Raw genomic sequence first — 13661 nt, 5'->3', positions numbered from 1 at the left:
TCGGCGTTGTATACATATAAAGAGCATGTGGCAATCGGAAGAACGCCACGCGGGCACCAAATGCGCCGCCAGCTGATTCGCTCTCTCTTAGTTCCACACCCCATCACAAGCTCCACGCCATCCCCCCCTTCACCCCAGGACCGCTCCCATGGATCTTTCAGCCCTACATCAGCCTCCGAAGTACAGAGGGGCCGTTTCTCAACGCAATTCTCACTGCCCTGTATCAAATCCGCCGATCTCCGCGCGAACCTCCGAGGAGACGGCGAGCACGATATGCACAACACGAACGATCAGCAGACTTCAGGGTTATACCATGACGTGGGTGGTCATACCCGCCTATCACGGTGAGCAATGCGGTCGGAAATCTGCACCGCGAGGCTTCACCATCCCATAACCCGTCAAGGAGACCGGCATACAGCTAGCCAAAGAGGGTTCATGGTGTAAAGCGGAGGTCAAATTATGGCTCTGCCAAGTGACACAGCGAGGCCTGTTATTCGCCGACATCACAGCCCCTCGTGTATCTGACAGCACCAGTAGAAGAGCGTGGAAGATGATGGCGACCCCTCCCCTACCCCCTGGCTAAAGAATCCTGTAAAAGCAGGGCTCGAGCCAGCGGAGTGGGATCGGCGCAGTTCCTGCGATCATCCTACCTTGCCACGCCCACATGCACGGGCCCGGAAATATCATCACTATTACTATCAGTTTCCCTTCAATCGATCGACAAGAACTATATCCGTGATGAGCTCCACCCACCAACCCCTCGCGCCGCTGGGAGGCATCCTCCCCGTAAGCCTTGGACGCGGCAACGGCAACGGGCATGAGATCCCTCGCAAGATCACGAAGTCCGGTCGAGCCTGCGACAAGTGCCGCTCCCTGCGGAAACGAGTACGCATGTCCACTCTTATCAATTCCACCCTGACCCTGATTCACGGGGAAGAGTTAACCTGACGAATACAGTGCGACGGCGCGAAACCCTGCACCCGCTGCCGGGGCCTCAAGGTGCCATGCGAGTACTCCGGCCCCGACGGCCGCAAGAACGAAGACTGGAAGGCGCGCGTGGAGGCCCTCGAGCGCCGGAACCGCTTCCTCGAGGAGCAGGTCGCGCAGATGAGCGCGCACCTCGCGCAACGTCAATCCCAACCGCAGTCTCTGGCAGCAGTGCAGGTGCGGGTGCAAGAACTGCGCGACGACGACAACGACGAAATGCTGCACATGTTCTACGCCGCCACAGCCGACCACCCGCTGCTCGGGCAGATGAGGGCCCAGTACGGGGTCCGCCGGGAAAACAGACGCGACAAGCTGCCGGACGAGCAGCTGACGCGGTACTCGATTTCCGCGTTCTTCCAGTGTGCCTCGACGCTGTTCTACGTGACGACGGAGGAGCAGTCGACGCAGCTGGTGGAGCGCGTGTACCACAGCGACGACGCGAGTGTCGAGGACTTCTGTGAGCTCTCTGCGCTTGCGGCTGTTGGGAGTCTGTATAGGATCGATGAGGTTCCCGAGGAGACGCGCGCAGAGTATTTCTTTTTGGCGTCGACGAGTCTGAGCGAGGCGATGCGGGGGGATCATGTGCAGGGGATGCGCATCTTTATTTGTCTTTGCCTGAGCTGTGTCTTGGATAAGAGCTCGAATGCGAAGTTGTTGACTAGTATGGCCCCTGCTCTTGCTTCCTGGTCTGTGTCTGGCTAACGGGGGTGTGCAGTGTCCGCGCTGGATCTCGCCCGGTCGAAATTGCAGGGTCAGTTGCAGCAGTCGTATCCTAACGACATTGATTCGGAGGAGTATAGGAGGACGGTGCAGACGTTGGTCTTTCTGGAAGGGTATGTTCCTTCCTACACCTTCTCTCCATTCCTGCTGATAAGCTATAGATGGCTCTCCTTCTCGCTCGGCTACAAGAACTGCCTCAAGGAAAGCGAAAGAAACCTCGTGCGTACCCATCACTCCATTCTCCTTGCCATCACACTAACAAAGCCCAACCTCAGGTCCACGGCCTCTGGCCCCCAGCCCCCCAGTCCTTCTCCGTAACACCCGAAGCATACACGACCCGCCTGATCCAATCCCAAATGGCAAACCTCGCCCTGCTGGCCTCGGGCATCCAAAACGAAATGGTCCTCTTCCAAGCCGACTACTGGGCCCATGCCGACCGCCTCTCCCTCCAGCTCGACCTCTGGCACCAAAGCCTCCCGCCGCAACTGCACCTCGCCGCACTCAACAAGCCGGAGAAGGGCGTGACAATGCTGCAAGAGCGCGCGATCTACCTGATGCACATGCTCTACATCGACTCGCGGCTGCAGCTGTACTGCCAGCTATTCAAGGCGAGTCAGAACGGCACAAACGGCACCGGCACCGGGATCGGGATCGGCCTGCACCAGATCGGCCCGGAGTCAAGATTCAGCCTCGAGACGCTGTTCAAGCAGGTCCCGGCACATATCTGCGATGTGAACACGGATTTCTCGATCCAGCTGGCGAGGATCATCACGCTTATGTTTTCGCGTGAGGCCATTTTCGCGCGGTGCTGGCTTGTCATGTACGCTCCCCCCATTCGCCTATCATATCCCATGATACGCGAGCTAACTGGTTGTCGTAGACGCTGCGCCTTCGACGCCTGCATCGTGCTCCTCCTCGGCGTGTGCCAGAAGTACTTCACGGGCGCCGAAGCCTCAACAATGGAGCTGGACATCACCGAGATCTTCGCGCACATCGAGTCCTGCCGCAAGGTCCTGCGGTGGTGCGGGAAGAGAGACGTCGCCGCGAACCGGCTGGGGGACCTTCTCGATCCGGTTCTGCGTCAGCTCAGCCATATGAGCATGGGCTCGGGCTCTAGTCCGCGTCCCGGTCTAGCAGGCGCCGGGGGCGGGGGCTCCAGCTCGTCGGGCACGGGCTCATCGGGACAGACACCTGGCACCAGCGCCACCGAGGGCTTCAGCCCAAGTCTAGCGGGTAGCGGCGGCGGAGGCTCGTCGGGTACGGGCTCATCGGGACAGACGCCCAGGACCAGCACCACCGAGGGCTCTACGCCGGCCTCCGGCTCCGGCTCTGGGTCTGGATCTGGATCTGGATCTGGATCTGGATCTAGCTTGCTCGCGCCACCTGGGAGCGTGGACACGCCCGGTTCAACTTCTGCTTCTGATGTAGCTACGGCTGCCAGTCGCCCCTTGGACGTGGAGAGTTTCAGCACGGATACGCGCGAGATGAACATCCAGTTCATCCTCGACAAGAAGGCGAGCGACCTGCTTATGCTTGTGCGGATGACGCATCAGATCTTCAACCTCATGCCGCCGGATGGGTGTTATGTTTGGGTGTAGGGATGAGTTTACGCAGAGAAAACTTGGCATGTTGGGTTTTTCGGGTTATCTTTCAAGGATCTTCGGCCGCCGGTGCGATTAATAACAGCCCACATGCTACCATACAGATACACCGCAGGTGGCTTGTCCGTGTAACGCATGGAGGGAATCGATTCCGCGCGCTGGCGTTGGGCTGGAGGGATATATCCACGCCAATCGGCGGTGCGAGACCGGCTAATACTACGGGCTTTCTTTCAAACCAATGGCGTTGCTATGGTAGTCTCTTCTATGCGAATGTTCTCTGACCTATATCCAAGGTACCAGGGCTTTCCAAAAAGAGCAGGCTGCAACAACTGATCGCATTTTCTTACTGAGTTTTTTTAAGCTCCATACTCACAGAATGTTATCTTTGCGGAACGATAGGTACGTGGAGCATGCAAATGCGCTTTTTTCGGATTCAACGGTCTCCTATGTAGAGTTTGTATGTAGGTAGGTAGTTCAACGAAGCTACCATATTTGTTCAGGATCTTCCCAGGAGATCAAACTATTATTTGCAACGCCGATAATGACCACTCGCGGGAGTACATGGATCCAATGGGTCCGATAAGGTTGTAATGTCTACCATACCTAGGCTTTCACCCTGCATTCACGACCCCTTGACTGTACCCTCCACTTCAAGCCCGAGGTACGGAACGTTGAGATGAGAAGGCCGTCTCTCGACGAGTAAAACTCTACCTTCTCTGATTCTCGGTGCATCAGTACCCGAGGTCGCTGTCGATGCATGTCGTGGACGTGTAGACCAAGGTTACCGGGACATACACAAGTCTAGTAGCATCAGGAGCCAACGCGCTCATGCACAAACAGATTAATTCAGAACTTCTGTCCCCGAAAGGCGGAGTTGATACATGCCTTGCCTGGCAATGACTCCGAAGTGCCCTGCCTTGATAAACCCCACGGGCGAAGGGCGCGCTTTCTACGAATCCGGCTAGAGTTGCGAAGAAAGGTACAGTTGAGCCTCATACAGAAGGTGTTGATAAGAAAAAGAAAAGAGCGGGGATCTGCTGAGACATGCAGGGACCAATGTGACCTGCAGAAGGGGCTGCAGCCTGCATGCGATTACACTGCGTCAGCTAATAGGCCGGTCATGCCAACTGTTGGTGACTACACGCGCGTGATTAGCCTTTCAGCGCTGGAGACAATGCAATAGTTGGCCCCTCGTATCCCTTGATCGAGTAGATACGAATGCAGTATGTTGGCGTTGGGACTACGCTCTCCCCCGGTCCGAGCCGCACGCCCGGGCGCCCGGGCAAAGCTGAGCCCCAACTCACCTCACCAAGTAAGGTGCTATATGCCATACCATCCCTCTCTAGGCTAGCGCAGCGCACCTTGTGTACTATCCAGGCCCTAGATCATTTGCCCGCCCGTGCCTGGCGGTCCTGTCGGCTGATCAGGCACCAGGGACCAGGATGCGGCCAAACCAATGAGATTGGGTTCCTGGCCAACGCGGACAATTTACAGAGAATGTCTACACGAGACCATGACTCGAGGACTATAGATTGGATGTAACCCTAGGAGGTGTCAGGCTCGGTCCACTAAGTACGCTACCTAGATACTGCGTGCGAGTTGGAGGACCACACTTGTCCTGCAGTTCTGAAGTTGCTGTGCGGTTGTTGTTTGATGAAGCCATAGTGGTTATGGTGCACTTTATGATATACAGTTCAGAATGACTCATTTTATCCGGCTCACATCTTGGGTTCTGAGGTGTACCGCGCATGGACTGGATTGGGCTGAGGCATATCTACCTAGGTAGACACCCGTCACAGCGAACGTATTTCTCGCATGACTCGATTATTGACAGGCATCTTGTAGATACAGAATGCAAGGGTCCAGGGCACGGGTTGTTGTTAGCCCCAGTCCTCAAGCTGGGGGCTGTGCTTGTGATATCCAGAGCAAACCCTATGACTCGAGGACGAGAGCACGCAGAACCCCGATTGCGCAGCCATCCGACCAACATCCCTGTCCTGCTTTGGCCATGAGCAGTTTCGGTCTCCAGTAGTCAGGTCTTACTCCAACTTCCATCTAGCGTCGGGCAGACGGCCGTCCTTTTCGAAGTTGGTAGACCTTGCGAGCCCGAAGCCTGGAGCTGTATCCTGAAGCCTCTCGCTCACATCCATGCTCGACTTGCCAGATTGAGTCACGGACCTTGGCCGTCTGTCTTTGCCCAGTAACATCGTCCCTTAATCCAACAGAGGGTGTAGGGTAGTACTCGCAAGTATCGACGCACTGATGCTGCAGGTACATCACATCTCTAGCGTTGACATTGCTGTCGGGGGTATATCCATACAAGGGAAGTACATCTCAGACATGTTGGTGATAGCCTCGCAGTAGCCTGCCCCTATAGTAGAGATGCCCGCTTCGGGACGGTGTGACAATCACATGGAACAACCTACACTGACCAGCTATCCCTGTCTAGACCCGGAAGCAGACTGTGACCGGACAAGTGGCAGTTTCGAGCATGCCCCTCGAGGACTCTGCTCTGCCATACTTACATCCCTCAGGGGTATAAAGGGGAAGCCATCCAGGTACCCAGCTCTCTGTATCATTATCATCCCTCAAGCTCCGACAAGGTCGTACAACCAACCCGTCAAGATGTTTCCCATATGGTGTGTTTATATACCCGTGCTCATCACCTTTCTCTCTCAATCTGTATCCGCTCGAGCCGTCCCCCATGAACATGACCTGCAACTCCGCCAATCCCCCACCGTCCCCCTCCGCATCCTCCCCCTCGGCGCCTCAATAACCTGGGGCATGGGGTCCACAACCGGAAACGGATACAGAGGCCCCCTGCGCTCGCAACTGCGGTTCTCCGGCTGGGAAGTCAACATGGTCGGGAGCAAGAGCAACGGCGAGATGGAAGATAACGTACGCCCCCCATCCAAATGCACACCCAGCCCAATCCCCGTTGCCCCAGTTCATATGTACCATATCTAAACGAGCCCTAGGACGTGGAAGCCCACTCGGGCGACCTAATAAGCGAAGTCCACGCCGCCTCGCAGCACTCCTACATCTACAAGCCCAACATCGTGCTCATCAACGCCGGCACAAACGACTGCAACCGAGCAATCGACATCCCCGGCGCCGGACAACGAATGAGATCGCTAATTACCGATCTCCTCTCCGCGCCGGATATGGCAAAGACGCTGATCATCCTCTCGACGCTCCTCCCCTCCGGCAACGCGAACATCGCGGCTAACACGCCGGCCGTGAACGCGCAGTACCGCGATCTCGTCACCGCCATGCGCAGCGAAGGGAGATTCATCGTGCTGGCGGAGATGAACGCTGATCCTTCCTTTCTCGACTACCCGAGTGATTTCTCCGACGACACGCATCCGAATGACGCGGGGTACGCGAAGATGGCGCGGGTGTGGTACGAGGCGATTCGGGGCGCTGCGGGGGAGAATCTCATTCCTGCACCTGCTGCCCTCGGTGACGGGGATACCGGGGTTTGCGAGAAGGTTTACGGCGATGGGATCTATGCTGGTGGGTTGACGCAGCGGGGGAGCGGCGAGGAGGATGGGATTTACTACCATGATAGTGAGGCGAGGGGGGTTGTGTTTAGTGTTTCGGTGGCGGATTCTGGGCGTGTGGATCTTGATGATTACGATCGGTTTTTCTTTGGACGGATGTTTTCGCCTGATTGGGATGATCTGCTGGTTTGGGCTCTTCTTGATGGGGCGGTGCGGTATGAAGTCTATCGGAACAATGGGCAAGGGGCGTTTGAGTCCGCTGGGTCGATGTCTGTTGCGGACAATTGTAATCCGGCTGGTGTGCATTTTGTTGATATTAATGGTGAGAAGGCCTTCTCTCATCTGGCTTCGCTAACATTCACCTTTGCAGGCGACGGCTATGACGACTTCATCTGCATCGCGAAGGACGGCACTGCGTATGCGAGTATCAACAATCACGATGGCTCCGATAGCAATCCTCCGTCCTTCACCTATAAAGGGAAATGGAAGGACAGGGAAGGATACGATCAGGCGAATGTGCGACTTGCGGATGTTGACGGCGACGGCAGGGCCGACTACTGCGTTGTTGCCGGCAGCGGAGATATAAGCTGCTGGCGGAATGGCTGGATTGGTGAGGCCTGCTCTGGCTTCCTTTCAGGCTAATTATCAATCTAACGTGCTCAGATGATATGCCGGCATACTGGCAGGCCCTCGGGGTTCGGTTCACGGGCAAGGGCATGGGCGATATCGCAGGCGTGCGGTTCGAGGATATAAACGGTGATGTAAATCAATCACCACCTATTCCTTCAATGATCTGGCTAATGGTTGTTCAGGGCCGAGACGACTGGCTGTGGGTAGACGACGTCGGACAAACCACAACCTACACCAACGCGCGCAGCTGCCAGAAAGGCGAAGAAGGTGACGGCCTGAACATTGTCTGGAGACAAGGATACCGCAAGGGCGCCAGCTCCGGGCCAACGCATTCTGGCATGGGTGGATTTGGGAGCTCAGGGCTTCGACACCGCGTCCACTTCGCACGAGTGTACGGCGAGCCGCAGGACTTCGGGCTCCTTGGTCGGCTCGACTATATCTTTATCGAAAAGGCCGGATCCTCATTCAACATGCACGTGTGGAAGAACATCGGCGCAGGGGGGACAAAGATCAAAGGTACGCACACAGCCCCTTCTCAATCATCCCAACTAACCCAACCCCAGCCGACGGCAACCGCTACTGCAACATGATGGGCCACTCGGACGGGCGCATGGACTACATCTGGATCCTCTCAAAAGGCGACATGCGCATCTACCCAAACAAGGGCCTAGTCAACATCACCAACGACGAAAGCTACTGGGACGCCAACTACGTGATCTTCGACCCGTCCTCCCTCCCCATAGGCAGGGACCTGGACAGACGCGACCTGCACCTCGCCGACTGGGACGGCGACGGCGCGTGCGACATCATCTGGACGGACCCGGACAGCGGCAACAAGCCGCACCTCTTCCGCAACCGTATTAAGGAGACCGGCGCCTTTGACTGGGAGTACGACGCCACTCCCGCGCCCGCTCTCTCATGCCCCGAGACACGCGGGGTGGGCTTCTTCGACCGCCCCGTGCACATCGCCGATATCACGGGGAACGGACGCGCGGATTACCTGTGCGTTGAACGCGATGGACGGACATGGGGGTACACGCAGGACGGCGCCAACACCTTCACTCAGCACACGCAAATTAAATTCGCGGAAGGCAAAGACCGCGCGAACCTGGTGTGGGCGGACGTCAACGGCGACGGGCGTGCGGACCTCATCCACACGAACAAGTTCAACGGCGACGGGACGGTGTGGTATAACCGGGGGCTGAGGGAGGTGGGCGGGTCGAGTTTCTGGTGGGAGAATGCGGGGTTGGCGTTTGAGGGGAAGGTCGCGGGGAGCTGTGTGTATTATCCGGATCTGAATGGCGATGGGTATGCGGATATCCATGCGGTGACGCACTCGATGGAGAATACGGCGGAGACGTGGTATAGTGGGTGTGGCGAGGGGGTGCTGAAGGATCATGAAGGGGATGATGGGGCGCTGGTTGATCCGGGGTTGCCGGAGTTGCCTTAGATGGATATTGGGTACTGGTGGGAGTTTACCATACTTGAACGAGGTTGAGTGTTGGGAGAATATGTTGTGGTTCACGTTGGTTTGTGTGTTGAGGTCTTTGGGCTTGCAGGAGAGTTGGTTAGGGCTAAGTGCTCCAGTTCGCCCAATGCTCCTGTTTGCCTGGTAGCTGTCAAAACAATCTTATTTCTTCAACCAGCTAGTTATCTATGGCTCTTTTCATACAAATGCTATTGACAGCCAAAAGAACTGCATAGGATTACCATCATTGCATATCCTGGCCTCGATCTTGCAGTTGGATTGAGTGTTGTGTGGGATGCTATCCAGAGAAGACCCCCTGCCCTGAATCAATCCGATTAAGGTCGCGGCAAGTCATGGGAAGATCTGGTCGCTGCTCGGCTCCTTAAAACGAAGGAGCTGATTTAACATTCTGTGTTGTCGGTCTTTGATATCTCCAGAGGTGTGGATCACCCCCCTGGTCCCCTGTTACATCACACCAATTCTCGAGAATAACAACAAAATCATGGTAGACAACCGCTCGTCGTGCTTTAATATCCAAAAAAGTCCAGAGATAGATTGTTTAAGTTTGCATAAGGCCCTGCTGCTTCCGCTGCGATATCTTCCCCCAGATCCACCTTGTCGTGATGACCAGGAGCGCGGTAAGATTCACAAGGTGACAAAAGTACCTGAGATACTTTGCGCAGTCTGGTGCGCCATATCTCTTGCAAGCTTCCTCTGCGAAGGAGGCGCCTTGGTTGAAGATTGCGAAGCTAGCAGCAATGTTAGTTGCCGATATGCATGGGAAAATGGCATACCTACAACATGGAGCTTGAGCCGATTGTCCGTATGTATCTGACGACCTTTCCACTGGTCACAGGGGTGCTCTTTGCTAGTGGGTGGTCTGCCATGTCTGTGGGCTTATCCATGGCGTGTTTCGGTGGAAGCTGTTGGTACGTTGGCTTCTCCTGGGCGTTATCCATGACGGGATGCTCCTTGATATTGGTCTAGCTGCCAGGGTCCTATGGGTTCTTGTACTGTCGGCCTGTGCGATGACTAACTTATTGATAGCGGGCCCCTCGTAGCGAGGAGGCTGAGCCCCTGAGCCTGATCGTCTCCACTTAGACCCGAGCCAGCCAGGGAATGATCGGGCAACTCCGCGGCTTTTTTGCCCGTTTGATTGACTGCTGCCTGTCACGCCCTCGCGGAGATTCTTCCGAGATATGGGATCTGTCTGAGCAAGTGCCTTCTGCGTAAAGCCACCGTGTCCAGAGATCTGGCCTTGTTGCAGTATAGGTATCACTGCCACGGGTTCCTTCAGCCCTACCTACGGGACCGAGATCGATTGTCGATCCGCGGCCGCGACCGTGCCTTTAGGCTTTGAAGTTTGAACAAGACTTGGGATGAACCCTCGTGAGCCGGGAGTACGGTTACGTACCTAGCCTGCCCTGGATAGGAGACGCTCCTGCGCCACATACTTTGTCCAAGCGCTCCGTGCTTGCACCATTATTGGTTTGAGAACTCGAGTAGCACTCAGCACAGCCACCGGGATAAGTACATTTAGGACCCGGGGTGATCCACTTCAAAAGACTCAAATCTCGGTCCCCAGACTCATTGCGGTTTTGATCTTTTGTGCATCATCCCCCGTCATTTTTCTATTCCAACCTATCTAATCAGAAACTCGTTTTTCAAGGCTACCATACATTACCTGCCTATATTGCTCACTAGATCACTTTTGCTGCCAAAACACATTTGACCTCAAGCTTCTATCATGTCGAAAGCACCCTCCACCAAAGCCAAAGATCCAGAAAACGTCCCTTTCGCTGAATCCACCACCGCTCCCAAACCCCAAGTCACGATCTTCGACCTCCACCCCAATAACTTTTACATCCAACGAATCTACCGCCCGATACACCACCATCTTTGGCAGTACGCGTCCAGCCCCATATTTCAAGTTAGTAGTTTGTCCTGACGGCGCAACAGATGCGTGCTCGGCGTCTTCGCCTTCTGGTTCCTCTACTACCAAGCATGCACCCGGTACTTTGGATGCCCCAAGGAAACGTGTGATTTTCAGGTACATACTGTCATGTTTGCCTCCCAACTGGCTTTTTTTGTCGGTTGGTGTTATGTCATGTGGTTGCAGCAGAGGTGAGCTGCGCTGCATGTGTGCTGTGCGCCTTCACAGCTTCTCGGCTCATTTAATCTGGGCCTGTAAAATTGTGAATATATTGGGGCTTGATCCGGAATCTCAGTGCCGTGTGACTGGGATGATGCGGGACCTACTTTGCTAGAAACATATTGCATCAAGAGCGGCGGGATGAGACTTCAGGTTGTACCCAAGGAACTAGGTAGATTATACTTAAACGCCTACGACAGTCAATCTGAATATTAATCACGAGTGTGACTATCGCTCTGGTCTCGATTACGCTCATTTTTGAATATATCACTCACGTATCATAATCCTTGCCGGAATTATAGTAAAGGAGAAATATATGTTCTTGCAACAGGCCACATTTGTCTGCCTATACAACAGCTTCCGACATCCTAGACTCAGTTCATCCCAGAATCAGAATATAATTGTTCGATTATACCAGAATGTGGGATCCAACGCGTTAAAACAATACTGAGACCGAGACCCAAGGCCCTTGAAGGCGCCGAAGCCGAGAATCCGAGGGACGGCCCGGCTTAAGCATCGGAGTCTCATGTGCTCGACGGGTTGGAATTCAAGTGACAATGCCTGGTAGTCTGAGTTGATTAGATTCACAAACATGCCTTAGTAGCATACAAGTCAACTGCACTTCGAGTTTGAATCTATATAGTGAAAACGCGGATTACATATAAAGACAGCAAAGTATGCATCGGTCGGCGCCATAGCCCCTAAAAGGGTATAGTGTCCCATGATTAATTCCCAACAGGGAAGGTGATGGCCAGAATTAGTCATCCCCGCCTCTTGCCTCGGACCGCCAGCCTCGGCCCATGGGGATGCGGGGATCTGGACCTCATTCTCTCCATATATCAACACCAATTACACACTTCACTCCATCACACTCTCCCCACCACACCCATCCATCTCCATTCAGACAACAGCATGGCCGACATATCCCCCATCCCCTTCGCCGAACCCCCCTACCTCCGGGGCCTCCCATCCCCCTACTACACCCCCTCGCACCGCTCATTCCAAAAAGCCTGCCGGTCCTTCCTACACGAACACCTGCACCAGCACGCAATGGAGTGGGAAAAAGCCGGCACCGTCCCCTCGCACGTCTTCGCCACCTTCAACGCCCACAACATGCTCCTCCCCAACCTCCCCGCCCCCCTGCCCGTATCCTGGCTGAAGCGGCTAAACATCCACGAGATCCTCGGCGTGAAAGTCGAAGAATGGGACTACCTGCACACGGGCATCTACTGCGACGAGATGGCGCGGTCTGGGCTGAGCGGGCCGAGCGGGTCGCTGACGGCGGGGTTTGCGTTCGGCACGCCGCCGATCATCAAGTATGGCAGCGAGAAACTGCAGGAGAAGTTCCTGCCAGATCTTCTGACGGGACGGAAGCGGAATTGCATTGCGATCACGGAGCCGGATGCGGGCAGTGACGTTGCGGGGATTACGACGACGGCGACGAAGAGCGCGGATGGGAGGTTTTATATCGTGAATGGGAATAAGAAGTGGTGCGTCTACTTACCTACTCACCACAACGCAATGGCAATGGCAATGCTGATGTACGCTGCAGGATCACCAACGGCATCTGGTCGGACTATAGCACGATGGCCGTGCGGACGGGCGGCCCCGGCGCAGGGGGTCTGTCCCTCCTCGTCGTGCCATTGAAGGGGTATCCCGGCGTGACAATGCAGCGCCTCAAAGTCGCCGGCCAGATCACCGGCGGAACAACATACATCGAGCTGGACGACGTCAAAGTGCCCGTTGAGAACCTGATCGGCGCCGAAGGCGACGGCATGAAAATGATCATGAACAACTTCAACCACGAGCGCCTTACCATCGCCGTCGGCGTAACGCGGCAAGCGCGCGTCGCGCTCTCCACCGCATTCGCCTACTGCATGAAACGCGAGGCGTTTGGGAAAACGCTCATGGACCAGCCTGTTGTCCGCCACCGGCTCGCGAAGGCAGGGGCCGAGCTCGAGACGATGTGGGCGTTTGTCGAGCAGCTGCTGTACCAGATGGTGCATCTGCGGAAGGAGGAGACGGATCGGCAGCTCGGGGGGATTACGGCGCTGGCGAAGGCGAAGGGCGCGATGGTGTTGAATGAGTGTGCGCAGACGGCGGTGCTGCTGTTTGGGGGTGCTGGGTTCACGAGGCAGGGGCAAGGCGAGCTGGTCGAGGCGATACTGCGGGATGTGCCTGGTGCGAGGATCCCCGGGGGCTCGGAGGATGTGCTGTTGGATTTGTCGATTCGGCAGCTGGTGAAGCTGTTTAAGGCGGAGGAGGGGAAGTTGGGGAGGGCGAAGATGTAGCCTTGCACCTTTTCGTTTGATGTACTTTATCGCGTTGGTTGGATATCTTCATTCGAACAGCTCCATAGAGTCTTGTCGGGTCTTTTCCGGCCACCCCGGAAAACGTGGTCGCCACGTTTATACAGTTCTATCTTATCATTAAGGAGTCTCAGTTGATTAACCCTATCTAGTAAAGCGTGTGCGTATCAGCGAGTTATCATCCATCCTGCTATCTCGCCGTCACTAGCCCCATACAGTATCAGTCCATCTCCAACAGATAAAGATAAGTCGGCCGCCACTTATCAATGACACGCCAGATGATAACGGAAT

General features: G+C 55.5%; 4 protein-coding genes across 4 annotated transcripts; 3 read left to right on the top strand and 1 right to left on the bottom strand.

Moving 5' to 3' along the window:
- Positions 1 to 738: 738 nt before the first annotated feature.
- DSM5745_08579 (uncharacterized protein) lies at positions 739 to 3305 on the top strand (the record flags this gene model as incomplete). Its single annotated transcript, XM_026750595.1, has 6 exons — positions 739 to 885; positions 958 to 1648; positions 1703 to 1820; positions 1869 to 1926; positions 1983 to 2527; positions 2588 to 3305. The coding sequence occupies 6 exons, from the start codon at positions 739 to 741 to the stop codon at positions 3303 to 3305; spliced, it is 2277 nt and encodes a 758-aa protein (XP_026600608.1).
- A 2628-nt stretch (positions 3306 to 5933) lies between these two features.
- Positions 5934 to 8891, top strand: DSM5745_08578 (putative esterase; the record flags this gene model as incomplete). The annotated part of the gene is made up of 5 exons (XM_026750594.1): positions 5934 to 6206; positions 6287 to 7421; positions 7475 to 7572; positions 7624 to 7957; positions 8005 to 8891. 5 exons carry the CDS (start codon positions 5934 to 5936, stop codon positions 8889 to 8891), a joined length of 2727 nt encoding a protein of 908 aa, XP_026600607.1.
- Positions 8892 to 9468: 577 nt separating this feature from the next.
- On the bottom strand, positions 9469 to 9868 carry DSM5745_08577 (uncharacterized protein; the record flags this gene model as incomplete). Its single annotated transcript, XM_026750593.1, has 2 exons — positions 9469 to 9658; positions 9708 to 9868. 2 exons carry the CDS (start codon positions 9866 to 9868, stop codon positions 9469 to 9471), a joined length of 351 nt encoding a protein of 116 aa, XP_026600606.1.
- A 2243-nt stretch (positions 9869 to 12111) lies between these two features.
- DSM5745_08576 (acyl-CoA dehydrogenase family protein) lies at positions 12112 to 13352 on the top strand (the record flags this gene model as incomplete). The annotated part of the gene is made up of 2 exons (XM_026750592.1): positions 12112 to 12551; positions 12614 to 13352. The coding sequence occupies 2 exons, from the start codon at positions 12112 to 12114 to the stop codon at positions 13350 to 13352; spliced, it is 1179 nt and encodes a 392-aa protein (XP_026600605.1).
- Between the last annotated feature and the right edge of the window lie 309 nt (positions 13353 to 13661).

Source organism: Aspergillus mulundensis (genome assembly GCF_003369625.1).
Source record: "Aspergillus mulundensis strain DSM 5745 chromosome Unknown scaffold_10, whole genome shotgun sequence".
Classification (NCBI taxonomy): Eukaryota; Fungi; Ascomycota; class Eurotiomycetes; order Eurotiales; family Aspergillaceae; genus Aspergillus; species Aspergillus mulundensis.
This window is presented reverse-complemented; position numbering and strand designations above follow the sequence as displayed.